This window comes from Corvus cornix, chromosome 11 (assembly GCF_000738735.6).
Source record: "Corvus cornix cornix isolate S_Up_H32 chromosome 11, ASM73873v5, whole genome shotgun sequence".
Classification (NCBI taxonomy): Eukaryota; Metazoa; Chordata; class Aves; order Passeriformes; family Corvidae; genus Corvus; species Corvus cornix.
The window spans coordinates 8,723,518-8,750,578 of record NC_046341.1 but is presented as its reverse complement, the minus strand read 5'-3'; the positions used below and the strand labels follow the sequence as shown (position 1 = coordinate 8,750,578).

At 47.5% G+C, this 27,061-nt stretch overlaps 2 protein-coding genes across 4 annotated transcripts in view; one reads left to right on the top strand and one right to left on the bottom strand.

Annotated features, from left to right (window-relative positions):
* Positions 1-18,871, bottom strand: part of HSF4 (heat shock transcription factor 4) — a 32,803-nt gene extending 13,932 nt beyond the window's left edge. Inside the window, exons 1-6 of one of the 3 annotated variants that reach the window (XM_039558154.1) lie at positions 18,630-18,871; positions 17,786-17,894; positions 4,860-4,968; positions 3,633-3,760; positions 2,666-2,790; positions 333-408 (exon numbers count right to left, since the gene is read on the bottom strand). In XM_039558154.1, the coding sequence (XP_039414088.1) occupies positions 333-408; positions 2,666-2,790; positions 3,633-3,760; positions 4,860-4,968; positions 17,786-17,894; positions 18,630-18,646 (564 nt within the window). In that variant the 5' untranslated portion in view covers positions 18,647-18,871. Of the gene's footprint in view, positions 1-332; positions 409-2,665; positions 2,791-3,632; positions 3,761-4,859; positions 4,969-5,075; positions 5,304-15,149; positions 15,383-17,785; positions 17,895-18,629 lie in introns of those variants that run through there. The other 2 variants (XM_039558155.1, XM_039558156.1) reach the window with 2 other exon arrangements.
* TRADD (TNFRSF1A associated via death domain) lies at positions 14,532-26,394 on the top strand. Its single transcript, XM_039558159.1, has 5 exons — positions 14,532-14,789; positions 16,040-16,191; positions 18,868-19,145; positions 20,812-20,989; positions 21,908-26,394. The coding sequence occupies exons 1-5, from the start codon at positions 14,611-14,613 to the stop codon at positions 22,213-22,215; spliced, it is 1,095 nt and encodes a 364-aa protein (XP_039414093.1). The 5' UTR covers positions 14,532-14,610; the 3' UTR covers positions 22,216-26,394.
* Positions 26,395-27,061: the final 667 nt, after the last annotated feature.

The following is a 27,061-nucleotide window of genomic DNA, read 5'->3' as shown; positions in this document are numbered from 1 at the left end:
GGAAGCTCAAAGGCATTGATACAACCAGAACACAGCCAACACAGGGCAATTAGTGAGAGTTGTGCTCTCTTGCTCAGGACTTGAACAGAAAAGTGGTTTCTAGTATCACAGAAAGGACTGACAGGAAAATTAAAATCTTTTGCTTAAGGGCACAGTCTGTGCTTTGTTAATGACCTGCTTCCATAGGACACATAAAAGCATCACACAACTTAAAAGGAAGGGAAAACACATACACTGCGATATCACAGTGTGGAGATTATGGGACAAGAAAAAATCAGAGGAGGACATAGACCAGGCAGCACAAGCGAGTTTGGAGTTTGTATGACCACTACCTTGTTGATGACTTTCTGTTGCTGTGAGTGGTTCTGCCGGAGAGAAACAACTTCCCGCCAAAGAACTTCATTTTGCCTGAAAGTGAAACAGAAATTTTCCATGAGCACAGAAACATCGACAGCCCATGGTGCTGCCATGATGCACAGCAGATTCAACTGTGCAAAGTCTGTCTCATTTCGGAGTTCTTGCAGTGTTTGGCTCTTTTCAGGTTTCCCAAACAAGGTCACACAGTTGCCTTCCTTTTTCTTCCTTGACCTCAAAAGAACCATACACCAAAGCATGGAGGAAAAACAAATAAAGAGAAGCCAATATTTATAGGGGAAGGTAACAAGAGGACACATGTTTTTGTGGAACATTTGGGCCAAACTCAGAATTTCAGCAACGCCTGATTTGTGACTCTGAATTATTTGGATCACCAAGACTGTCCTTCCACGGAAGCCAAGAAAGCCCAACCTCTCCACAACTGCACCAGTGCTCCCAAAGACAACGAGACCCTATGGACAGAGACCCTGTGTATTCCACCTGCTTTAACCTCATACAAGTGGTGGTTCAAATGCATGTTTGGTAGTGACTGGAGCAGATAAAAAGATGCTCCTGCATCTCAGAGCCTTGAACAAGGAGGATGGTAATGATTTTATTACCAGGAGTCACTGACTTAACCCAGCACAGACCTGTGTGCAGCTTGCATAGAGAAAATTTATTTTCTGTCTGCAAATGAAGCAGCACAGAGGGGAGCTTACAGGCTTCCTTTAACAGTCAGCCCCAGTAAGTGGGATAGAGAGGTGTAGAGTTTATTTACTGTGCTGCCTTCAAGTCTGGATTCCAGCCAAGTCCATGCTGCAAAAGGTTTTGCCAGCCAATTTATCTCTAGAGTATATGGATGTACCTAAACTGTCAGGCCAGCAAAACCTATCATACAGGTGAAACTGATAAATCCTTTTGCATTTTAGTCTTTCTAGTGTGGATGGATGCTAGAACTGGGAAGGTAAGGTCCAGAGTTCTAAAGAGCACAGTAGAACAGCTTGTACAGCAAGAATGTCTGCAGTGAGCCTTCTGTACTGGTACTGACAGGATTTTCAGCAAAGCAGCATTCCTTAGTCTGACAGCTTGTACTGGAGTTATGTCCTAATTGTTCTTCACCAGGGTGAATTTCTTAACATGGATTCAGCCTGGGATTTCTCCTCTGTCTTAGTTTATAAAAATCATATTCTTTTCATCAGTTGAATGCAGTTTTGCCAGATGGAGGGAGCAAGCAAGCAAATCAAAAGGGAGAATAAAGTAGAATCAAGGCCAAATCATTAATACTGGAAGTCCTTAAAATTAAATCAAATACAAGCCCAGAAACTCATTGCTGCTGTATCTGGATTTCACAGTGCAAACTCATGCATGTGCTAAGTCAGGGAGTCATTAAAAATTGATGTAGAATAAAAATATGTATCCATTGCACACAAGGTGCTGCGCTGGAATGAAGTTTCCCTGTATGCAGTGTTCTCTCAAGGCCCAGAATGCCAGTGTCCTCTGGTGAGGTATGAATATCAGCTCTCATTATAAAAGAAAGGCTTTGGGTCTATTTGATTATTCAAGTGCTTTTTAAACAAAGCTCTCTGTAAAGACTAAAATTCTGGAGGCAAATAAAAACCTCTCCAAGTACATGATTTATAAAACCATATCCACTTCCTAATCTTTTAGTGACCATGTCTGAGTCAGAAAATCCCAGAGTCTCAGACAGCTGGAGGTCAGGCAGCCACATGCAGGAAGCATTGCATCAGCTTGGTTTGCTCTTACCCAACAATTCTGGCCATGTCAGATGACATAGTCTCAGGGAGATGAGTCCATGGACTAAATGATATAGAAGTTCTAATGTTATATATTATAACATACTATATTTTTTAGTCCAGTCATAAATTTTGGAGGTGAATGATGGCAGAAAGGTAATTTTTTAATATCTGGAGTGGACATCACCACACTTCTGCCAAGGACTCTTGTATGTGTGGGAGAGTTAAATCTTTATCACCATTTCCGTCTGGAGGAAATAGTTATCTAAGTCCCCAGGTTATGCACATATTTCCTGCCTGACCCTCTCTGTGCTTTCCTCATCTGTGAAGGGAAAACATACAAGACAGAGGCTGAGCATTAATTCATATTTTGTAGATTAGGTGTGCATAGAAATCCTACATGTTATTGTCTCAACAGGTCTGTGGTCAGTCCCTGGCTCCACATGCTCCCTGGGGAGGGAAGTGTGCAAGGCTCCTCCTTTCAACCATTCCCCACAATCCACCACCCAAGAGAAGCAAATGTCCGTAAGAAGCAGCCTGAGTAGGATTCAACTCACTGCTTCATGTCCTGCACTTGACACTCCATGTTCTCCTGCTGACTTCTCAGTATCTGTACCTCGTATAGCAACCTGCTGAGGTCCTCCTGGCGCATCTTGGTCTCCTCGCTTTTCACTACTGACACCTGAGGAAAAAAAAACCAAAGGTGGATTTTACCTGTACAAAAAGGGCCATGGACAGAGAGAGTCACTGTGGTGTTCAGGTGCAGGACTGTCACCAGCTGAAATACCAGGAGAGGCCACATGCCAAAGAGTCTGAACTATCCTAAGGGTACTATTGCAAGAGCCAGACAGAGCAAAGTGCAGGACAAATCTATTCACATAGAGGGTCTGCTGGCAGAAGTACATCCCCTGTCAGTGTGGGGACCTATTTCAAATCAGCTTGGGGGGAAAACAAAAGTATTTTGAAGATCAGGGAGGAATTGATCTAGATTGATTTAATCTTTCTACTTTAACTACAGAGATACCCAATCAAGCCTCATGTTTTACAGTGATGAGTCTGAGGTAATGCTTCACATTGACACACTACACTTGGATTTCCAAAAGGCTTTTGCTGAAGTCCTTTTTCAGAAGTTGCTATGCTAATTCAGTAAGAGAACTCTTTGGGGGTATTAATTACAGGTTAAAAGACAGAAAACAGAGGGCAGTAGGTTATCTCTTGTATAAGAACAGGAGATGGCTGTTGAGGACCCTACAGGATTTATGCCGTATTTCTCTAGGAAAGCAGTAACAATTCAAAGGCAGAGGGGTGGGAAGCAAGCCTGGCCCTGCAGCACTATACAAACATCTTGTGACACAGAGCAAAAGAGCAGAAAAACACAGACAAAACTGCTGCAAGCCAAGCCCTGCAAACCAAGAAGGCCCAGCCCAGGTGCACATGTGTGTGGGGAGGAAGGCATGATGCTAGAGTTATGCTGAGCAGGGTCTGGCAGGTGCATGGTCCCTCCTCCCACACAGTGCCCCTCACCTTCCTTTTGATGTGCTCCAGGAGGTGCTCATGGCCCTGCAGGAAGCAGAGGTGCTGGAACTCAGTGTCGTCCCGCTCAGGCTTGACAAGCCCCCCCTGCTCAATGTTCACCACCTTCCTGAAGCCATCTGCACAGAGAAAACACAGCTGATGGGCCAACAGGACCCGGCACTCCCTCCACCTCCCACCCCCATCACTTTTGAGGACATTTCTGTTCACCCTCCAGACTTTTTGAGCTGCCAGTGCTCAGACCTGGACATGCTTTTGGGCCATATCCACGAGAAACCCAGGGCAAGGGAGAGCCCTGTGCACCCCACTGAGCACCCCTGCTGCAGCCTATGCCATGAAAGCCTTTCCACCATGGGCATGTTGGTCTGCCAGGAGCTGAAATGCCAGCTCTTAGGGAATCCCTGTCTCAATTTGCAAGCCAAAGGAATTCAGGGAAAGGTTTTTCAAAGGCACAGACCATCAACAGGTGGCACTTTTGGAAAAAAAGGGTCACATGCGCATTTGGAAATCTGCTTTGAGTACTTCTCTGAAGTCCTCAAAAGGTTTCTAAACTGTATTTAAGGACTGGCCTAGAATTTACAGTGGAATAGAAAAGTTAAAACTTTACTAAGAAAATTAATTATTCGTTGAAAAAATTCCAAGAACTATCAGAAAATAGCTACATGTAATACAGTCACAGTGTTGAAGTGGCAGAAAGCTACACTTAACCCTCCTTAAAGGGGTGAAATTGTATGACCAGCAAGGCAAGGTTTGCAGGAAGAACTGTCTTTCACTAGTTCAGTGACATGGCTGGTGAAAGGGATAAGCTCGGGGCACACGACCCACAAGAGCAGCACATTCTGGGGGAGGTGCCACAGTATCAGGCTGCTGGATAAAGCTCCATATAGAATAAACTGGAAAATGAATAATAATAGGCCATCAAATCAATGCAAGAGAATCAAAAACCTGGTAGGTGAAAGTTCTTAGCTCACATTCTAAAATGAAATCTAACAGAAAGTCCATGCTGGAATTTAAGGCAAACACAAGGAGATCACTGCCCTGGGATCTGAGCAGCAGATCCTCTTTGGCAAAATCAATAATGCCACAACAAGTCATATACACGAGACCCCAAACTTTTGTAAGCACTGTTCTCCCCCATGCCTCCTGTGCCACTGGCACCTCCTGTCACCACCGTGTCTGCAGGGCCCACCTGTCCTGGGCCCTGGGAGCTGCACTTACACATGTTCAGCTGCCGGACGAAGCTGGCCATGTTGTTGTGCTTGAAATACTTGGGCAGCACCTCTTTGGCAAAGCGGCCTTGGTCGAACACATGGAAGCTGGTGCCATTCTGCAAAGGAGATAAGGACAAAGGCAAAGTCAGGGGATCATCCCTGACCACGAGAGGGGCCAGGAGGAGTCCTACAGCAGGGGAAGTCTTGTTCTCTGAATTGTCACCTTGAAGCTGAGAAGAGTGACAACAGCCCTCAATGACAGATGTGCTCCTTTCAGTTCTGGTACAGTCAGTCCTCTGTGGCTGCAGCTTTGATCTTTTTCAAATTTTTGTCTCTGCTTAGTTGAGAATCCTGGATATGAGAAACTTTTGTGTCCAAAGGGCTGGTAGGTAGTTTGTGATGATCCCCTCTTGCATGGACCTCACAGAAACACTAGAGTCTTAAGAAGGCCCTGAAAGTGGGAATTGTCATTATAACCCCTGCCATAACTTTTTCAGGTCTAACCCAAATCCATCTGCTCCAGAGCACAGCAGTCCTGGAGGGAGCACTGCCTGGAGATAGGGCACAAGAAACACAGCAAGGCAAAAAGCAAATCACCTCTGGAGACGTCACACTGTCCCAGAAGCTCTACACACATTTCATTGACTATTTTTGATAGTAAACAGCCACAAGGGCAACCCACAAAATGTTGACAGTCATGTTTTCAGTCCAAGCTAGCAACACACATGTTAATCAGATAAATCCTCCATTGCTGGGGTTGCATTGCAAAGACCCATGACTGCAAAACAAGGCAAGCTGCCTAGGATTGCTGGCAGAGAAGAGGCACTGCAGGCCATGTGCTTCCCCTGCCTGGCCTTCTACCTGGTGGCAGCTACATCAGCGCAATGACATCAGCAGACATTAGGGACTTACCTCGGCTGCAGCCGGGTTTCGAGGGACAAGAGCTAAAGACACCAGAGCCCGCACCATGTTGGCAGGGCAGGGTCTGAGACCAGCACAGCACAGTCATCCTCCTGCTGTGTTCAGCGCTGTGACCAGCAGCCACAGGTGTGTCAGCCTGGGTGGGTATTTCACAGGGGCTGGTTTGTGACACAGGAGGACAGTGTTTCATAAGAGCCCTCAGGCTCTGTGCACAGTAGGAGAGTACCAGTGGTGTGTGAGTCCCACCATACACCTCTCAGGGGGTCTGCAGCTGCAAGGGTGCACTCAGGGAAGTCTGGAAGTCCCTAAAACAGGGAGTGCAATCAGGGCCATGAGACAGCTCAGTGACTAAAGAGGGGCTGCTGTGAGCCTGCAGCCTGCCCATGGCCACCAGAAAACAGCCAGCTGGCAAACCCTGCTGCCCTACTGGTTGCCACTACATTTCCATCACCAAACCGTGCCAGTTGCCTCTGTGCTCAGGTTCATTTGGCAGCTCTAACAATTAACACCCACAAACACACAGCTTTGGGTCAGCTGCACTTTTTCCTCCTTACTCACCACTGCAAACACTGAACATGACTGTGCCTCAGTGGTGTTCTTTGATCACGTTTGGGGTCTTTCCCATCATTCCTTACCCCATGCAGCAGAAGCAAAGGCTGCTCAAGCACCGAAGAGATTCACTGACAACCTGCACGCTGGAGTTATCCTCACAGAAAAAGCCTGCAGACAGGACAGCAGGGACCAGGGCTTCCCAACACTGCATTCACTGTCCTGGGGACAGAGCTGGTTTATTCTGCTTCCCTTGTGCTTCTGCCCCTTTACTCTGGGACACAGCTGTGTGTCCCAGGCTGGACCCACTGATGGAAAACGAAAAGCATGAGAGTTTTGTGTACCTCAACAACTCCTTTTGGCCTCTCATGAGAGGCCATTCCTTTGAATTCAGGGCCACAATGTTCTCAGAAGCTGGCACACTCAGAAAGGTCCCTACAGACACAGGAGACTTTGGGGTTACTGTGTGTTCACTGATGAAATGTGCACGTGTCAGTTTGTTCCCACACTGCAGCTGTGCCTTGGCTGTCTCACACCAAGGGAACACAAGCTGAGAGAAACTTTGGAAGTCTTCTCTGCCCAAAGCAAAATTACTCTGCAGCAATCATGGCAGATGCTTATCTTAACTGCCTTTGACAGAACCACCAGGACAGACATGTGCTCTGACAAGACAAGTGCTAGTCCAGGAATTTGCCAGTTCTCCCTTACTGCATCTTCTATTTTAAAAATTAATTGAATTACTTTTTGTCCAATCTACCATGGACACAGAGAGCAGACTTTTCCTTTCCACTTTACAACAGACTTTAGTGTATATATAAACCATTACTGCATTTCCTCTCCATGTCTTCTACATGCTAAGAACAGTTCACAGGTCCTTATGGGTCCTATTTACTAGAAGTACTGATTATACCCAGAAATCTTAGGTATGCACACAACCTCTCAGCTCCAACATCACCAATGTATAGAAGCTGCAGAATATGAGAAACATGGAAACCTGCAACAACAGGAATATGAGACACCTGAAAGCCTTACCAAAACCTCCAAGGATGTAGTTGCAGCCTATGTTAGTTTGCAGTAAAACAGAGCATGGTGGTTGTCAGTCAAAAGTAACAACGTTCTAAGTGTAACCGAGAGGGGACTGTTTACACAGGTTAGAAAATCATTCCTAGCTTGAAAAACCTTATTTAAAACACATGATACCAAAACTGGGGGGTTCTCAGAGGTATGGCCATGTAATACCAGCATCAAACAACCATGATCACAGATATCAAGGCAGCTCAAATCCTATCTCAAGTTTTGCATGAAAACTCTACTGGACACAAATATTAGAAAGGCTGCTTTTTTACCACCCTTCTTTAAATCTGCTTGTGTTATAGATTCTTGATTTTGGAGAACAAGCTCATGCACACAGCTTATCTAATAACTCCACGCTGAAAACAAATCATGTTATTTGCAGCAAGTCTTAGGTCAAAAGCACAATGTGGTATCAAAGTGCTGTATGAAGGGGACAAATATTTTATTTCTGTGATTGCATTTAGTATATTAATGCCTCTGTGACAAATAAGAAGCCAAAGCAATCTATCCCTATGAAGTTGTACAGACAATATATACCCACATCACCATGACCATCACACAGACTCATTGAAAAATTAAGTAAAGCTTTTCCAAACAATTTAGGCTGCCAGTCTGAGATCTGTTTAAACTATAGGTTTGAGTCTGAGTTCAGAGTGCTGTTTATCTGCTGCCTTCTCACTAGACATTTGTGAGAGGCTGCTAAGAAACACAGGTGTGATAATACAAACAGCAGTGAAACTTTTTCAGGGCTTTGCACATTTCCTAGAAAATTTTAGGGAGCCACAAATTCAAGCAAGGTGAAAAACATCAAAGCATCTGAAATTCTTAGAATTAGAATATTAGACACTTTTTAGGATGTTTCAAGTAAAATGTATAAATATTATAATTAAATCACCCACAAAACAGTTGCCCCTCTGAAACAGAAAAGCCACAATATTTCAGATAAATAATACCAAGTATATCCAAAAGTGCCTGTACTTGACTCCTGGTTTTTGTCCTCTGCCAGTAACCGGGCAGCACCTGCCAAGCAAAGGGCAGCTCCTGTGCCATGCAGTACTTGGGCCTCACACCTGGGTTCTCCCTGGTGTTGCAGGCATTAGTGACACCCAACATCTGTTGTACTTACAGAGCTCCAGCAGATGAGATGGTTCGTTTCAGGGTCTTCCACCAGCGTCCAGAGTTTTGTTAGGAAGGCTGGGACATTGCTGGAGTATCCATCCATCACCAGGGAGCTGGGTGAATCCTGCATAGCTTTGCAGTGTCCCAGCTACACTAACCCCATTGCTCTGGGCGCTCCTGCGTCCCTGCACGCGCCTGCGTCCCACAGAGAATGAACCACCCAATTTTATCCCAGGCAGTGGAAAGTAGGCGTCCAGGGAGTCACATCAGCAGTGCTGCTCGCACTCTTAAAAACTCAGCACAATGGGATGGCATCACCAGCCCCAGAGAACAATACACAGAATGAAAATGCACTGCAGCCGATCTCGCAGAGCTGTGAATAAATACGCAGCGTCATGCAAAGGGAACACGTGCTGCCCACCTTATGCTGGGAGATGAGCAAGTCACCAGAGCAAACCCACCTGCCGAGAGCCTGTGGGACACCAGGCACAGCAATCCCAGGTTTGTGAAGGCATCTGAATTGTTATTTTGGAATTTTCTTCTCCTAAACTTTGGCTGGCACAGACGAACAAGAGCTGGCCAGAATCAGGGCTGCAGATCTTCAGCAAGACTTTGAAAAGCCAAAATTGTAAGCAGGTTTAGCTACAGATCTCATGTTATTTGGCAACAGAAATTATTTAGCTCTTGCATGAGAAAAGAGGATGCTGAAAACAGCTACACATAGAATCTATTAGACAATATGGTTTTATCATTAATATATATGCTTTAGATAGCTCAAAATACATGCTTGCAGTATGGCTTAATGCCAGGGTTATTTCAACTCAGAAACTGCTCTTTAAATAACATAATAAAATATAAAATCAACATTAAATTTTCCTGAGGTTCTTAGCAAAAACTTGTAAAGGCTAAGTTCAACATTCCTGCTATAAAATGAAGCAGAGTTCTTCACCTGATGCCTACAGAGTCCTTTAAGGCCAAACACTGAAAGAGTCAGGAGGTGAGAAGAGACAAGATAAGTGTCACGATAAGGATAACAATGCATTAATTTTTTCTTGCCATTTTCAAAGGGCAACTTAGAACAATATACCTAAGAATGTGGTATTTCCCCTAAAACCCAAATCACCATCAGTGACTGAAGAAGTCACTGCTTTTTTTTTACTTGCACCCAGCAAGTAACACAAATTTTATATAAACAGGTGTGAGTCATGCAAGATAACATCATCACACATAGAAGTCACAAGGTCAATAGTGCCATAGCAGAGTGGAGTAAATATTTGACATGCACTGGGAACAACAATCTGGTTATTCCTGTGAAGATGCTTGGACAGAGGACCTCATTCCTCTTAGCTGATCCCTGTGAAGTCCCAAACAGAGCTGGAAGAAACTGCTGCAGCCCCTTGTCTGCACACCTGGAAGACTCTGTATCTATCTCAAAGAGAAAGATAATAGAATATTCGGACAAGGATTTCTTCTGGGATGTAATGCCACAGTTCTGGCACTGGAGCAGACATTTTGCCAATTCAGTCAGGTTTAAACATGGGAAAATCTCCAAAACTGCAATTAATTCTCAAGAGTCCCTGTTGAGGAAAACCAAAACAGCAACAACAAAAAAAAGGGACACAGACACACATTAGGATTTAATTAACAAATCAAACTGGACTACAGAGGAGGTAAAAAAAAAAAAAATCAAACTTGTAATTTCACCATGTTTTGAATTTGAACACAAAAAATTAGAAAAATCTCTTGGCCATTTGTTTCATAGTTTTTTTCAATCAATCCTAAGAAGCTCAGTGATACTTTTCAAGAGTTAAAAATGTTTGATCAAAGCTTTTTGGGGGAAAAAAGGTCTTTTTTCCTACACTGAGGTTTTGCTACTCTGAGTAATAAAAATGCAAGGGAATTTTCTGGTAGTGCTGCACTCGTATTCAAAAAGCTGAGACAGATTTCTCAAACTGTGGGGGAAAAACCTCTTTGCAAGCAGAAGCTCTGCACAGAAAACAGCCTCACATATTCATTTTTTAGTGATAGTGCAACAGAAGGCCTAGAGTAGAAACCACCAGCTAATGATAGTGGTCCTTGCCTGTGATGAGATGTTGCAGTTTGGGAAAAAAACCTTTTATGACTGTGACTCCAGTTTGCAGAAACTGCACTTATAATGTCTGACATAATAAGGGAGAAGTGTATTTTGATCAACCTGTGGTTGCAGGAAATAATGCAGAAAAGTAAGTGCCTGTGAAGAAGGTTTAGAGCATCAGACCATTACCTAACTTTTCCATTCACCTTCTTCCAAAACATGTTGCACCTCTCTTCTAGATTTCTGCACAAACAAAACTACCACCATGACATGTTTTTTCAGCTCTCTCATAACCAAGCAAGAGATTTTTAAAAGCAAACATTCCCTTTGCCAGGCCAACACTGGAGCGTGGGCCAAGTGGCACAATCTCACTCTGAATTTCATGGCATGCCCTCTCGCTGTGGAAGCCCCATGTCCCAGAGTCGCAGCATTACCTCAGCAGCACAGGTTTCATTTAAATGAAAACCTGTGCATCAAGAGAGCCTCGAAGTAGGGTCAGAGCTGAAACCCATGAAGCAAGCATGGAGTAGCAACGCCAAAAGCGTAACACAGAGGGGAACACAACTGCACATTTTTCTAGAATGTGCTGCTTTGAAGCAACTTGTTACTTTGAGTGTGAGGTGGCAGCAGCACAGCAGCTGTACTATCTTATCTACCATCACATCAGCGACAACCCCCTTCCCACCCAGCCCAGCTACAGCAGCCAAGTGACACCATCCTGCTTCCTTCCTGGGAACTCAGCATCTTTTGCCATTTTCTCTGACAATTGCCTTGACAGCTCGGACACTGCTTTTCTACTTTTAGCTGCTTTTAATAGTGTCTCTAACACACATCTGCCAAAATGTTAAGGCAAAATGAGATCTCATGTGTTCAGCTCTTTTCGTTTTATGATTTCCTTAAAGCCTTTGGAGCCATTAAGAAGGATCCTGAATCCATTAGACAGTAAGAGTGTGCTTTCAGCCTGCCACTGCTGCCAGCTCAGGGCAGCCTGTCCTATCCCAGCCCCCCAGGCAGACATGTCACTGAACCCTGACACCCCAATTTTGTGCCAGCTGAGCCCCACTGAGCCACAGCCTCTGTCCTCACTGCCATCTTTACTTCCCAAGTGGGAAACAACAATACGAAACTCCAAGTGCTCATTAAGCACTTTGATTTCACCCCATGGGATGCTCCCAGAAGGCACACACTCAGCAAGGGTTAGCAGAGGAGAAACTTGGGGCTCAGCTACCTATGGTTTTTTTAACCCCACAATATACAGCAGGCAGATTGGCTTCGAGGAGAAAACATTTACACCACATGGGTGGGTGATGCTCCCCACAGCAACTCACACTGTGGTTCCCACCTGGTTCTGGGAGGCAGCACTGCTTCAGGTTTGGTTTTTGTAATGAAATGTTGGGATGTCAAGGCTCATTTAACCCCATCAGACCTTAAATGTTTGAACTCACTTGCTTAAACTGTTAGCAAGTAAATGCTTTGTTTCCAGAAGCACTGGCACCATTAGGCCTGCTGACCCTGAAGGGGTCTGTGGGCACTGCCAGTTGCCCTGGATCTGACCCTGTGAACCAGAGCACCCAGGAGGTCCAGCCCAGATTAACCCCTTTACAGATCTATTTGAATCCTGTTTTCCCTTTAGCAAACAAATTAAGTTTATATTGTTAAAATACTGTGTCGGCGATTGAATGACGGATCCAGATTGGCTGTAGTAGGTCAGCTGGCCGTGCAGGCCCCGCCGGCCCGTCTCTTCACTTCTCACATGCAGAGAGCCACTCGCAGCCCTCGCCATGTGCTGAGTGGAGCCACGGCCCCGCCAGCTCTCAGTGCCGCTGATCCCGCCCGTCCGTGGCGTGGGGGAGGCCGCCAGCTGCGGCCACGGTGCAGCTCTGCCATGTGCTCGCTGCTATGGTTCGCCGCCGCGGCACAGATCTGCCATGTGCTCGCTGCTATGGTTCGCCGCCGCGGCACAGATCTGCCATGTGCTCACCGCTATGGCTCGCCACCCCGGGACAGATCTGTCATGTGCTCGCTGCTATTGCTCGCTGCCGCGGCACAGATCTGCCATGTGCTCACCGCTATGGCTCGCCGCCGCGGCACAGATCTGCCACATGCTCGCTGGCGCCACGCCGCCATGCGCTCACCAGCATGTGCTCCCCAGCGTCGCGCGCTCGCTTTCCCCCCTGCCACATCTACCGCCGCTGCTGCTGCTGCGCTTTTGCAGAGAGCGAACGGAGAGGGAACACGCTACCAGGACGGGACCCCCCAGCTCCAGCCACTCCCCGCAACCCAGCTCCAGCTGACGCCGTGTGGCGCGGGGTGGCGCGGGCTTTTCTACGGTACCGACCGGCTTCCCTCCAGGGTCAAACAGGTCAGGGCATGAGGGGCCATCTTCTGGTTCTCTTCCTACAGCCTCGACAGACTTACGGTCACTCGCTGGCAGTGCAGAAGGGCTCGGCCCAGCTGCTACGGTGGCACAAGCAGCTTTCTTTGTCCGGTCTCTGGGTGCTGCATGCACTATAAGCACCTTACACGCTGCCCTCCACAGACACAAAAGCTCCGTCAGCGCTGCATTGCCGGGTGTAGCTCAGTTCCACAACGCATCTGAAGCATCCCATGTCCGAGGATTAAAAATATTGGTCCTATCTAAAGTTGAATTACCGTCTTTTGCCCAGAACAAGAGTCTGTTCAAATCTGTAGACTCAACTTTCCTGCAGTGTTTCTTTAAAATCTGTTTAACATCTCTGGGACGTTCTGTTCCTAGGATACTCCATCCCCTATGCCCTCCATGGCTCATCTACAATTTGTAGGGATTATCGCTGGCCAGCATTCCTGCTTCTTGCAGCAGCACTTCAAGTCCCATGGGGCTCACTGATGGATGCACAGGTAGGCGTATAATAAATTCCTCACACAGGGAGCACCATTTGTCAGCGACTGAATGACAGATCCAGACCGGCAGGGAATCTGAACCGTTTATTCAAAGGAGTGAGTTGGTTTTATACATTTTTCTAAGGCACACTATTTCCTTCGGGGTGACCTATCCCATGTTGCCACACCAGCAACACACTTTCTCAATGTCCTTCTATGGGGTGATCACTCGCTGATCACTTGTCTGTCGCTCCTCTCTGTAGGGGTCTGCCATGTGACACCTCCTCCCCCCAGGGCCCGGTGGAGACAAGCCTCTGTGTGCCACCATGTGCTCCTTTGTTCTGCCATGTGCTTCTGCAGGCAGGTTTTACAGCTCACAACTTAATTTGACATTATAATTCCCCATAATACTGATGTTGTAAAATAGCATCAGATATATATGTATTTTTAGTGTTTTTAAATGCTTCCTGCTTTTTTTTTGTAGTTCAGTCTCCCAGTTTGCACAAACCACTGCCAAGCCAGAGTGATGGCAGCTTGCACCTGGGCACAAAACCTGGCCCCAGGCCCATGCCAGCGTTTCACCAGCTGGGGACAAATAAGGGAGCTGCTGTTATCCTTCAGCTCACAAGGCACCTATGCAAGGCAGATGTAGCTTGGGCAGGAGGTTTCTACCTGAGTTTGAGCAATGGAGACCCAAATCATGCTTTGATTTGCACAGAACCTGTCTGTGGACTCGGGAAACGCTGCCTCTTTCTCCCTACCTATCCAAGCTCTCATTTAGCAGCACCACGGGGGAAGCTGACAAGTCCCAGCCGTGACTTACCAGCCTCGCGTGTGTCAGCCACAAGCCATGCAGGGGCTTAAAGCCACCCCACTCGCCTCCATCCCTAATGTTCCAGGGATATACACCCGATCCCAGCCCTCAGGCAGCTCTGGAGCCACCAACAGAGTATTTCTGATAGCTGACATAGCCTGCCCCACACGAGAGACCAAGCGGCCGAGCTGGGTGGGCGGCTGGCGGAGCCACCGCCGGCCTCGTGGCGGGGACACCTGGAGGCGTCAAGGCCCGACAAGCCCCGGCCGGGGCTCCCCCGCAGCAGCCCCTGCCCTGCGCAGGCCTGGGGCCGCCACCGGCTCGGGCAGGCCTGGACAAACAGAAGGGATGAAAGGGAAGTGCGATGCCGCTGGCCATTCCACGGGGCTGCTGGGATCACTTTCGCCTTCCCGTTTCCCCGCCCGCAGCGCGGTGCCGAGCGGAGCCGCCAGCGGGCCCGGCGCGGGGAGCGGCGGGCGGCGCCGCGCCCGGGCGGAAGTGTCGGGGCCGAGGCCGGCGGTGAGGAGGTAAAGCCGCCCGGGGCCGCCGGGCCGGGGCTGCCGCGGGCGGGGGGCCGGGGACGCGGGGCCGGGACCGGGCGGCCCCGCCGAGACAGCGCAGGGCCGGGCCGGGCCGGAGGGGCCGCGCTCCGGGCCCCGCGGTGCCGGGCTGGGGGGACACCGAGCGGACACCCGGGCAGCGGGAGCTGCCGCTGGCCCGGCGGGCGGCACAGCGCGGCGGGACCGGGGCTGGCGGCTGCTCCAGCGCTTTTCCCTTAGGGACAGCCCCCTCCCAGCGAGGCTGTGACGGGAATTGAGCAGCAGCGGCCTGACGCCTGCCAGAAGTCGGCAAAAAAGGCAATAACCATGATCACAAACGTGACTTACCGTCCGGGGCTGATTTTTTAAAGCACCCCACAGCGGTTTTACCGCGGAGCGGGGACTGGGATGGGGCAGCGCTCACTGGACGGGAGGATTCACCCGCTGGGTTAACGCTGCAGAGGCACAAGAACAAAGGGCATAAACAAAGCAGAGGGATACTCCTGAGCCATAGAATCACAGAATGGTTTGGGTTGGAAGGGACCTTTCCAAGGCCATCTAGTCCAACTCTTCTGTGGTGACCAGGGACATCTTCAACTAGATCAGGTCGCTCAGAGCCCTGTCCAACTTGGCCTTGAATATTTTCAGGGACGAGGCATCCACCACCTCTCTGTGCCAGTGCCTCACCACCCTCACTGTAAAAAATGTCTTCCTTATATGTAATCTAAATCTACTCTCTTTTAGTTTAAAACCATTACCCTTGTCCTGTGTAGAGTGTCCTGTTACAAGAGCTCTGGGCCCTGAGAACAACCAGGGGACCAGGAACTTGAGGAGAACATCTCTGGCTGCAATAGGGCTTCAGTCCATGGGAACGTGCCAGAGCCAGCACTGCTGGGTGCTCCGTGGAGCACCTCAATCGTTTCACATTTTGCCAGCTTGGTTGGTCAGTCAGAGGCACAAGGACTGAAACTCTGCTTCAGAGTATCTTTGGACTATAAAATGAGTGGACTCCAGTGGAAAATGAAAGCAAAGCTTTGTGAGCTGCTGTCTTTGGGATACCGTGTCCTGCTGTGCTGTGCTTTACAGAGTAACAGTAAACCCCTCAAAGGTTACACTTGCTTTAGCGACATCAGCACTCCTCTAAGAAATAAGGGTAAATCCCTATCAGTGCTGTAGCACTCCCCTGGCATCAGGCCATTTCCCCTATGGTCTCTGAGCTTGCCTGTGTGATTTTGTAGGGTGCTGAAGATGGCAGGCAGCCCCACTCCTTGGATTGGCAGTGCTTATCTCTTTCTCCAATCGACGTGCAAGTCCATCGCTCTGCCGTCCCTCTACGAGAGCTCCCAGAAGAAGCCTTGTGTGTTCAAGGCCCTGAAGCTGGCATTAGCAGGTACCCATCCTCTCTGGTATCTTGGTGTGCAGTGCCATGCCTTCCTTTAATCTCACATTCCTGGGTAAGGAAAGTTCATGCTCACTCTGTTTAGGAAAGGCAATAAAGTGGAGCAAGCTCAGCAGAAGTTCACCAAGGAGAGGCTGAGGGAGTTGGACCTGTTGAGCCTGGAGAGGAGAAGGTTTCAGGGGACCTACCAACAGCCTTCTGATACCTGTGGGGAGGGAGAGATGGAGCCACCACTGTTCATAGTGGTGCTTGGGGAATGAGAGGCAACAGGCACAAATTGAAATGAGGGGTAGACACCAGATATAAGGACAAATATTTTCCCCATGAAGACAGTCAGGCAGTTACCCAAAGGGACTGTGTATTCTCCGTCCTCAAGGGCTTTCAAAATGGGACTGGATAAAGCCCTAAGCAACTGGTTCTGACCTCTGAGCTGACCCTGCTTTGCATGGGAGGTTGGGCTAGACACTGCCTGGGCTTTCGTCCAACTTGAACTATCCTATGAATTATCCAACTTTATTAATGTTTGTTTAAATCCATTTATATAAGAGGGGAAAAGATTGCAATTGCTATGAAAGAAGATTTAATTGCTGTCTTTATACCACCATAGAAACATGATTTCTGCTTTGAGAAGGTGGTTTTAAAATCAAGTGATAGCCAGTATGAATTAATTTCTGACATAAACAGACTCACATTAGCTTGAGGTGTATGTAACCCTATTTACATCAAAAAAGGACTTGAGATGCAAATAGCCATAAAACTGTGTTTCTCTATCCACCCTTGCACCAAGCACACTGTGGGATAATAGTGATTTGAAGAGTTTATCACACTTACCTAGAAAGACTCGTGGTGTTTTTTACCTGTCACATGGCTGAGACTGTATTGTTTAATTGGGCTTGTCTAACTGTTCTGCAGTTTCTTCTGGAAATCATGCCAAGTCAGTTTATCCAATACAGGCCTGCTCGTCTTGCAGCTCCATCCAAATATGGGAAACAGGAAGCAGGCAGCCTAACACAATTTTCCCATTAGGCTTGCTTTATGGCTGCTTTGTGGCACTGGAATGTGAATCTGCTCACACATTTAAAGGAAAGCTCACAAAACTGAGATCCTACCATGCTTATTCAGACCTGAAAAGGACATGAAATATGAAGCTGTCTGAGGTTTCATGCAGAAATTCCTGCAAAGTCCTGTCTTTTGAGGGTGCTTTACAACTGTCGTGTACACTATTCATAAAGGTTTCCATGTCTCTGCAGCTTTCCCTCCCCAGCCCTCTTGCCCTATTATGGAAATTTTGTTTAATAAGCACTCATAAAAAGCAAAGCATGAAGGAAGTGATGAAAAGACATTCCTGGTCATCCACAGTGAATTAAAATGTCTTTTCTAGGTGCCTAAACCCATGTGTCAGTTACACATCTGGTCCAAACTAGACCAGATGCAAACAGGACTTAGTAAATATGTAAAGCCACTGTTAGATGCTGTACTTTTAAATGCCAGATCACTTGTCCTGCTTAATGTGGAGCACACAAGTCTGCCTTGCCTTGGGACAATGGGATTGTCCTCCGTGCCATGACATGTGGTTTAGAAATACCTGATGTAGTGCCAGTGTGAGCTGGTGCCTCCACACAGCCCTGTGCAATGACAGCCCGTGAGGTTCAGTCAGGTCTGGAAGCAGTACAGCAGCCTCCCGTGGGCCCCTGCTGCAAAAAAAGAGAAAAACACATACTTTGAACTGTCATCATCAGCATATAAAATCCTGTGGAGACAAGGATAGTGAGCACAGATAATAAAAATTAAATTTTGCTGGGAGAAGGAAGAATGAAGTCCTGGGAATTTCTGTTTCCACATCCCTCGTGCTCCTCCTACACTAATGTTAGAGGGTACATCCCTGGCTTCTCCTGGCTTAGGTTTTACCATGAATTAATTCTCTGTGCAAAATAACAAGTCAAGGCCCAGCCTCAAGCAGCTTAATCCCTGTGGGTGGATCCGTCATTTGCTGTTTGTGAGATGTGTTAAAGGCTCAGAGAGACAAAAGTTACCTCTAGGCATGGGCTAGAGAGGAAACACTGGGTCTCTTTCCAGGACCTTCATCACTGCATAAAACTCCAGTCACAAGGACTGAAGGCTGACTGAGCACTGAGCTGAACTGAGCTATCATCTATAAACTGTGGGGTATGCTCAGGAACCACAGTCACGGGACCCCAGGGTCCTTGGCCACACCGGGGAACACAAAACAACCAATGGGAAATGAGACTGACCAGGGGCAGGGAAACCCCCTGTCTCCCCCCCAGGGCCCATCTCCCAGGGCTCCATGGCAGGGGAGGGACCCCAACAATAAACTTCGCTGTGCTACCAGTTCGTCATAACCATCTCTGCCCTGGAAATGGAACTTCAAATCTAAAACTTGCCCTAATAAGCAGTGTTGATATAATTACCTGGGATGTAGTTCCATGCATCTTCAGCTGGACGCCATACTTCATGGAGATCAGTGGTGGCAGGGCAGCGTAAACTTAATCCTTCCCTCTTGGTTTTACATACAGGTTTTCCATCCCAGAGGACTTATCACAAAGAGAATTCAAAAGCTACTCCATTGTAGGCTTGTTGTGGATGGGCGTGGGTCTGGGTGGGCTGGCTCATGCCTGGATTGTGACTGTGCTCACTTCTCCCTGCCAGACTCCACAGGCAGCGTGAATGGTGTGGACATGCTCAAAGTGCACTGCAGCCACCCACACCTGATAGTCCAGCTCAGGTTCTGCAAGCAGGAGAACTGCCGCCGCTTCCTGCGGAGTTACCGGGAAGGAGCGCTCCAGAAGTCCCTCCAGAGTCACCTCCAGCTCTCCTTGGCCACGACCACGGTGCCTCTCGAAGTGGAGCTGAAGGCTGGCAGTGAGCACCTTGACAGGATGCTGAAGGATGAGGATCATTGCCTGGAATGCATCTACAGAGAAAAGGTGAGTGGGAGAGGGAGGGAGGCTGGGCAGCAATGAGGAGGGGTGGCACAGGGCTTGCAAAGGTGGGTGCAAATCTTGTTCTGATGCAGCATGTTGGATTAACAAACTTCTCTGTCTTTCAGCTCTTAACTAATGCAGAGAAATAGCTCTGCCCTTTCTGAGAAAAGAGCTGTGCACTTTTCTGGAAGGGCAATAGAGTTACCTAAAGCAGCCTACAAAGGTCCTGCTAACTGACTTCTGTGTATAACCGCTAGCATGGCTGTTATCCCCACTAAGACAAGGAGTTCTGCATGGCACCTGAGGGCACAAGTGTGCCTCAATACAGCTGTGGGGCAGGCAGAGAGGACAGTCCTGGGTGGAACCATCACTGCTCTGCACCTCCCTCCCCTGCCTCACACAGCACCTCCTCCCAGAGTGGCAAAGGTAACGGCAGCTGGAAATGAGCAATGGGAGTGTAAACTCTGCACATCACACCAGCAACTTGTGTCAGAGTGGGGACACACAGCATCTGCTGCCAGCAGGAGTAGGCTGCCCTTCTGAAGGCAAAGTCTCTCTCTTTCCTCTAACATCTGGCTCACTGCACATTTTGTCACTGGCACTCTAATCCTGTTTGCAAGAACAGTGAGATCTTGTCATCTCACTACAAGGCACTTGACATGATTAACCTCACTGACGTGTTCCCCTCCTCTTTTTTTTTTTCCATCTGGAACTTTAGCTCTAGTTCCTCTAAATGGTCCTGAGAAACAGGCACTCACTCTCTACTCAGGAACATGAGTCACAAGAGCATGTTTTGCCAGGTTGCTATTCCGTAAGTGCAGAGAATGAGACTCAAACCTTTCATCCCCAAACCAAACAACATGTGATATCACATACTCTGTGAACTGTGGCTTGCTGCTCCCTCCATGTGCTGAACTAGCTGACTGGACAAAAGAAAGGGGCTTATTCTCAGTTCCCCAAAAGTGACTCAGTCTGACCCCTGCCTAACAGTGCAACAGGCAGAAAGATGGCACTGGGGCACAGCCGTCATCTGCTGAGAGCAGTGCAGGGTACCTGCTGTAAGTGAGCTAAACCAGAGTTTAGCCCTGACTGAGGCACAGCACTGCCAGGTTTGACTCGTCCCATGTGCTTTGCCTTCTTTACTCCTTTTCTCATTACCTGCTTTTTGGACGTCAGACTAATTTTCTCTTGGCTAGTGAAAAAAACTGGCTTGGTGAGGACCCAGGAACAACAAACCTTAGGGAGCAGAGGGGCAGAGAGAGAGAGAACGTGGGTAACAGGAGCTGCCTGCTTGGGTGGCCATGAGCTGTTCAGGTCACCCTGTTCTGTGAGTCTGACCCTCCTATGGAATTGGGAGAAGCCTTGCTGCCTGCAGGGCACCCTAATTCTTGCTGAGGGCTGCTGGAAATGAACATGGGCTAGTAGCAGTTTTGTGCAACTTGTAAGCACTCGCTGCTACAGTTGAGAAACCCAGGAGGGAGAGATTGTCTATTTCATATCACATTACAGATTCAAATCCACACATTTACAGCCAGAGCTCCAACAGACCATCTCATTTGGCTGGTTGACAGCTCATGCTATATCTCATTGCTCGTCTCTTGACACCAGCATCTACAGCTCTGCAAGGTGGTGGCCCTGGCAGGAGTCACTGATGCTGTTTGTGTTACAGCCTGACCGCCTGCCGGATGAGGAGATCACGGAGCTGGAGGAATGCCTCAAGAGCCTGATGCTTCACCAGAGCACCAACAACAATGTGGCTGGAAAAGACTGCTCATCTCTGCCTTATTCTCCTCAAGGCAGCTCCCTTCCCCCACAAGTCACCTTCATCTTTCAGGGACAACAGTTTGGTGAGTAGCTAGAACTGATCAACAGAGCCCTTGGTCTGCCTCACAGCCCATGAGGGAGAATTATCATGACTACCTATTGGGGTCTACCTCAGATAAACCAAGGATTTCCCAGCATCCCATAAGGAAGGAATTGCAGTAGTGCAAAGATACTGCCGTGGTTCTTCAGATCAGGCCTCAACCTGTTTTCTTTTCTGGAGTGGCACAGAACCAGATGTTTCAGAGTCTGTGTTCCTTCCAGGTTCCTCACATTTTAAAATTAATACTGGAAGGAAGAATATAGAGTATTTTTCTCTTCTTCCATGTCACTTAGTTGAGGTGAGTTAATAGTGTAGATTGGATCAGACTGGGGAAGTTACTGTGGGCACCCTCAGCCCTACTTTCAGACAGGACTGATTTGTCCAGGCTCCCTCAGTTCACCAGCTGGCTTTGGGGTCTGTCTCTACAGAGAGCTTTCAGACAGTCTCACGTAGCAATATCAGCTTGAGATTAGCTAGATAATTTCTGAGCTTGCTTAAGCTGTGTACAGTCTTCAGTGCTGAACAGCTGAGGAGAGAGCTCCTGTCAGCATTTCAGTATGTTGAAGATGCCTAGATAGGAAACGGGACTTTGTCAGAAAGGCCTTACCAAGTTGCCTTTGAAAGGCTAAAACAAATGAAGAGGGTGTCCATCAGAAAAAAAAAAAAAGCTCTGGCAAACCACAGGACAGTTCTGAGGGAGAAAAAAAGAAAACAGGCCTTCCCAAGCTTGCAGGGTAGGGGCAAGCCCAGATGCTTTGTTGTTGTGGGAGGATTTCTGTAAGGGAACAGGGGAGCTCAGACTCCCTGCTCCACAGAATATTGACCAAACCTTGAACTGGCCCAAGCTGCATCACATCAGCCATGAAAATTCTATGTCTTACCTGGCCTTTGCCCCTTTCAGACAACAGAACAATCACACCAGATGACCACCAGAAGTTTGCCAAGTCCGTGTCCAAGAAGTGGAAGCAAGTGGGTCGCTCTCTGCAGAAATCCTGCCGGGCCCTGCGTGACCCTGTCATCGACAACCTGGCCCTGGAGTATGACCGAGAGGGACTCTATGAACAAGCCTATCAGATGCTCCTCAGGTTCATCCAGTCCGAGGGCAAGAAGGCCACAATAGCGCGGCTGATCGCAGCCCTGGAAGAAAACGGTCTCATCAGCTTGGCAGAGGAGCTCCTGGGCCTCTATTCCAATGAGGACTGCTCCTAGAGCTCAAAGGACAGTGCCATTGCTAAGGGCTTTCCTGCTTTAGCTACTGTATGAAACTGCTGCCAGTGTCTGGGATTGTAAAGTCCTGAATATCACCACAGGTTTCCATCTAGGTGGGAATGCTCAGGGGAGAGGTTCTGTGTTGGCAGAAGCCAGCTTGGACCTCTGACTTTCCTTATTTCATCGTGTTTCCAGAAATAGAGCACTACCTTCCTGTGAACTGGTGAGAGGCTTTCACCCTGACTTCCTTCAGGACTGAGGGAAGGGAAGGTAACTTCCTTCAGGACTGTGACAGGGAAGCAGCCAGACAGAAAGCCCTAGGGAAGAATGAGGGAGAGGAGAAAAGCAAGCAAGGTTTCTCATAGAATTTCTCTGGGAAGCAGACAGTGCCAGTGCTTCTCAGGCTGTGTCCAGGGCCATCACCTGGAGAGCTGCAATGTGTTTTTATACTGAAAACATTTTTGCCCTCAGCCATGACATTAAGTAAAGACAAAAGGAAAAGTAAGGAAAAGTCAATTTTACATTATTTTCTTCTTTGTTTGAAGAACGAAGAACTTCTATGGCAAGAGTATCTGTTCCACCCTGCTCTATTGTAGCTCCTTCCCACCTCTCACCACCCGAAGGTTTTCCTTCTACCAGGGACAGCCATAATCTTCCACAGGGTAGAAGATTGCTGCTGTCGAACAAGTGGCAGGCACTGAACAATCAATATGGACAAACTCAAATTCAGACAATGATTGTCAACTTTTTCTCATCTGTGGTAGACAGTAATATGTTAATTAGTTATTGCCTGCCAGCCTGAGGGAGCCTGCAGCTATGAAAAGCAAAACACAGTGCTGGAAGGAAAACACTCTCCTCATCAGCAAGTTACCTGTGGAGCATGGATTGGAACTGCTGCCCTCAGGTGCATTGCAGCATCAAATGCCATCCTGAGCCCACAGAGCTGAGCAATCACCTGACCCAGCTGGCTGCTGGTGCCTTCACTCACTTCCCAACCACCCACCCTCAGCCTGCTGGGCCCCTGGAGGGGACAACTCACACTGCTGTGTCCCACAGGTGGCAGGATCTACAGAGAGCCTTTCCCTGGAGCTGCTGTCACCATGTGACAATCGAGCATCAGCTGCCACCGTGCCTGGATTTACCTGCACTGATTTTTAGGGTGAAAATGGTTTAAGAGACAAATCTCCCAAACCCCAAGGTTGACTCCTGCTTTCAGTTCCAGTGGGAGAAGCTGAGTGTCCCCTGGTATGGCTGATGCAGACTGCAACAGAGCAGCTGCACCTTTGCTGTAACAATGCACAGAGCAACAAGTGTCTGGCATGACATGGGTCCCATGAAGCACAACAGCAGCTCCGTTACCTTTGACATATTTCCAGTGTTTTCCTGATAGGTTTTTACGAACCTCTTTCCATTAATTCTATCCTTTTTTGCCCTTCCCATTTGTGGGAATAGCCAGTGGGCCATGGAAATGATTTCAGATGCAGAGGGTGGCTCTGGCCACACACACCAAGTTTGTGTGCACATGCAAATACCGGGCTGCTGGCAGTCATGGTAGGAACAACTTTGAGCCAGGGCCAGATGGCCTTTTAAACCACAACTCACATCCTACTCCTTCCTGGAGTCAAAGCTGTAATTCAGTAAGGAGGAACACAACCCTGGATTCAGGTGTGGGCTCAAATCCGAGCTCCTGGGGCTGGAAATGTTTCCTTCTTCTGCTGGAACACCTGCTGTGAGCATCAGTCATTGGAGACCTGGATGGGCAGGATTTAGATGGCCAGCTTTGACCCAGCTGGGATCCATGTGCCTCAGATGAGCTGAGTACCACATCCTTAGTGTAAGCCAGAGGATCATGACTCATTTCATGGAGATTTTGAATCCCCTAGGTTACATACAGAGCCAGGAAAGGAAAGGAAGGGGGTTAAAGATGAGGAGAAGGTTTTCAGGGTGTGAGTGAATCTGCTTCCATCTTCCCCTTAGCTCCCAAGGAAGCAGGACTTCATGCAGGCCCCGTCTCTGCAAAGACTGTGGCTCCATCACCTTTTATTAAGCCATTTGATATCAGTGCCATTGCAGTCTCATCTCCTCCATTCCTGCTCCACATCCTACCCTCTCCCTTCCAGTAGTACCAGTGCTCTTCCCAAAATGAAGCAATTACCTCTCTGACTGTTTTGCTTTTAGGACTGGCACAGTGGTGCTGATCTTAGCTAATTTAGGTTGCTGTGGAACCATACCTCAAAGCATTTAGCTTTCCTGATAGATCCCAGCTGGGGAACTCTGCTTGGCAGAAACCCACCTGACAAATCATATTTTAAAAAATTAAAAAATCAGAAACTTGAAAATTACTTTAAGAGCAAGAGAGTTTGCTCTATATTTTGCAGAAAATACTTTTTTAAGAAAACAAGGTCATATGCATAGCCTGCTGTCTCATTTGTAATGAATATTTCTAAGCCCTCAGACCAGCTATTCATGTGCACAACTTGCACATACAGTTATAAGGCAGCCACTGAGTAGTGAGAATTACTAGTTTTTGTAGCAGCTGTTAATGCTCAAAATGAGAAAGTCTTATTATTCAGCATCTACTTCAAGTCCAGAAAACTTTTTTGCTGCTATTACTCTTTTACAGAGGATTAACCATGAATGCTTTCTTCTGAATGCAAGCGTTGTGCATTTTCTTTCTGCCAGCAATTGGCATGTGTATTTCTTCTTACTCACATATTCCCTGTCAGAAGTGCCATTAAGTGCTGGAGCCCCTGGCAACCTTTCTGGAATATCATAATCTTTAACAGCATTCACAGGTGCCTTCACTGCAGAGGCTTGAAGGAAAAGGGTTTTTCAGTGATATTCCATGGTGAAATTGTCTTGAGCCCATGGCATGGTTTAGGACATAGCAGTGGCTGTTTCATACCTCCTTTTCCATGACCAGACATCATCATGGTGGGAGATAAGCCATGGGCAGTGCTGCTGCTGGAGAATTTGGCCTTATCCCAGTAACTGCTCTTCTCAATATACTGAGATATATATCTGTGAAAAAAATATTTTCAGGTGTGGTGGTGGTGTTTCAGAATCAAACACAATATTCAAAGCAAATAAAGGTGCTAATCAGTTGCATATAAAATCTAAAATAGAAAAAATATAAAACAAACAGAAATCAGGCCAAATTGTGCTTACAGGAAGAGATCCAAGAGGGCACTTTTTTTGTGGTACAGATTGTTTTTGTAGCTCTAACCATGTTTCAGATTTGAAGGAGTCTCCTTCAGTCTGCCAGAAGGAATAAAAGATCCATCCAAAGGAGAATTCAAATGATTTGTTTTGGCATAGCTGAGCTACAGTGTTCAAACAGATGATAACAAAGAGGAGAGTGAAGTTAAAATGCTCACCAGCTACACTTTGACATGAGGCATCTGACAGAAGTAAACCTGACAGGATACCCTGACACAAAATTGTCTCAAAGGAAAATATCTGTTAGTTTTGCCATTCATTTCAAAGCCAGGTTCAGCATTGAGGAGTTGTCCTGCTGCCTGGGTCATTGTCTCCCTTCCCAAAGGAACCACACCCTGCCAGCTGCCCACAGACTCCGAAACCAGAAGTGAGCATGGACAGAATGAGGAGCCTCAAATTCACTTAAATTGCTGACTTAGTTTATCTGAAAATTCTGGTGTAGCCATGAACCTCTGGTATTGTACTCCTTAAACCATAGAGATACGAATAGGAGTCAAGAGGGTTTCTTGAGTCTAACCCACATATTGGAGTGTATGCATGACACTGGTGCTTTACACTGGACAGGGGTCTGGCCATGTGCCTTTTGTATGGAGATGGACTCAAACAGTGAAGCAATTAAAGGCCTAGAGTCCATTTCTTTTTTCTTCTTCTCTGGATTGAATTTTAAACCCACTGAAGGGATCTGGCTGTACATCTCTAATAGGAACCTGTATGAGATGTGTGGTTAATGTGTCTTAGTTTTCAGTGGAAAAATCCCTTGCTAACCTTCTAATTCCAAATTCCCATGATATTCAGCATCAGATCTGGATCAGCCACCTATAGCTATGGACTGCAGTGCCAGGCATACCTGGGGCTAGGACATTCAGCCTCCAAGGAATTGTCTTTTATAGAAAAAGCACTTTGGTATATATATTTTTTCCCCATTCTTTTTTATAAATAAACATATACTTTTGATGAAAACTGCCTCAGAGACTTTCATTGAACACTTAACTGCAGTAGTAAGAACAGGGGTCACTGAAGTTCTGGCCACATTGATGATCACCAGCTCCAGAGCTGGATGCATAACAAAGTCACACATTTCTACTGACATGCCAAGCTTGGTGCCCCACCTGCAAGAGAACAGCTCTGATTACAAAACCAAGCCAAGCCTCCGTGTTTGTTCAGTTTCCAGTTAGTGCTTTGACGAGCCTTTTTCAGCCAGCATGGCCAAAACAGGAGGTTTGTCCCACCCCTGGCACCTGGAGGAGTTCACTGTGTTTCTTTCAGTGCTGTTGGATATCTGGGACTCCTCTGAGGCCACAGCACCACTGTAATCCCAAGTGCCTTGCTACCAGTGAGCTCTCCCACAAGGCTGCCCCGTAGGTAGAAGCCAAGGAGCTGAGACATAAAATCTCCAGCAGCTTTGCACAAGAAGCCCCTGGCTGACCCAGCAGCTGAATCCGGGGACATTCCTTTTGCCATGAACTTGAGCAGAGATGTATTTTACCCTGAATCTCATAAATCTCAAACACTGTTTGAAAATCCTAAGATCAGCCCTTCTTTATCTACAACAAAGCTGTATTCCCAACTGCATGGCCTGCAGGAACACAGTGAGGGGAGCAGGGCTCTGCCCTACAGCAGCTGCAAG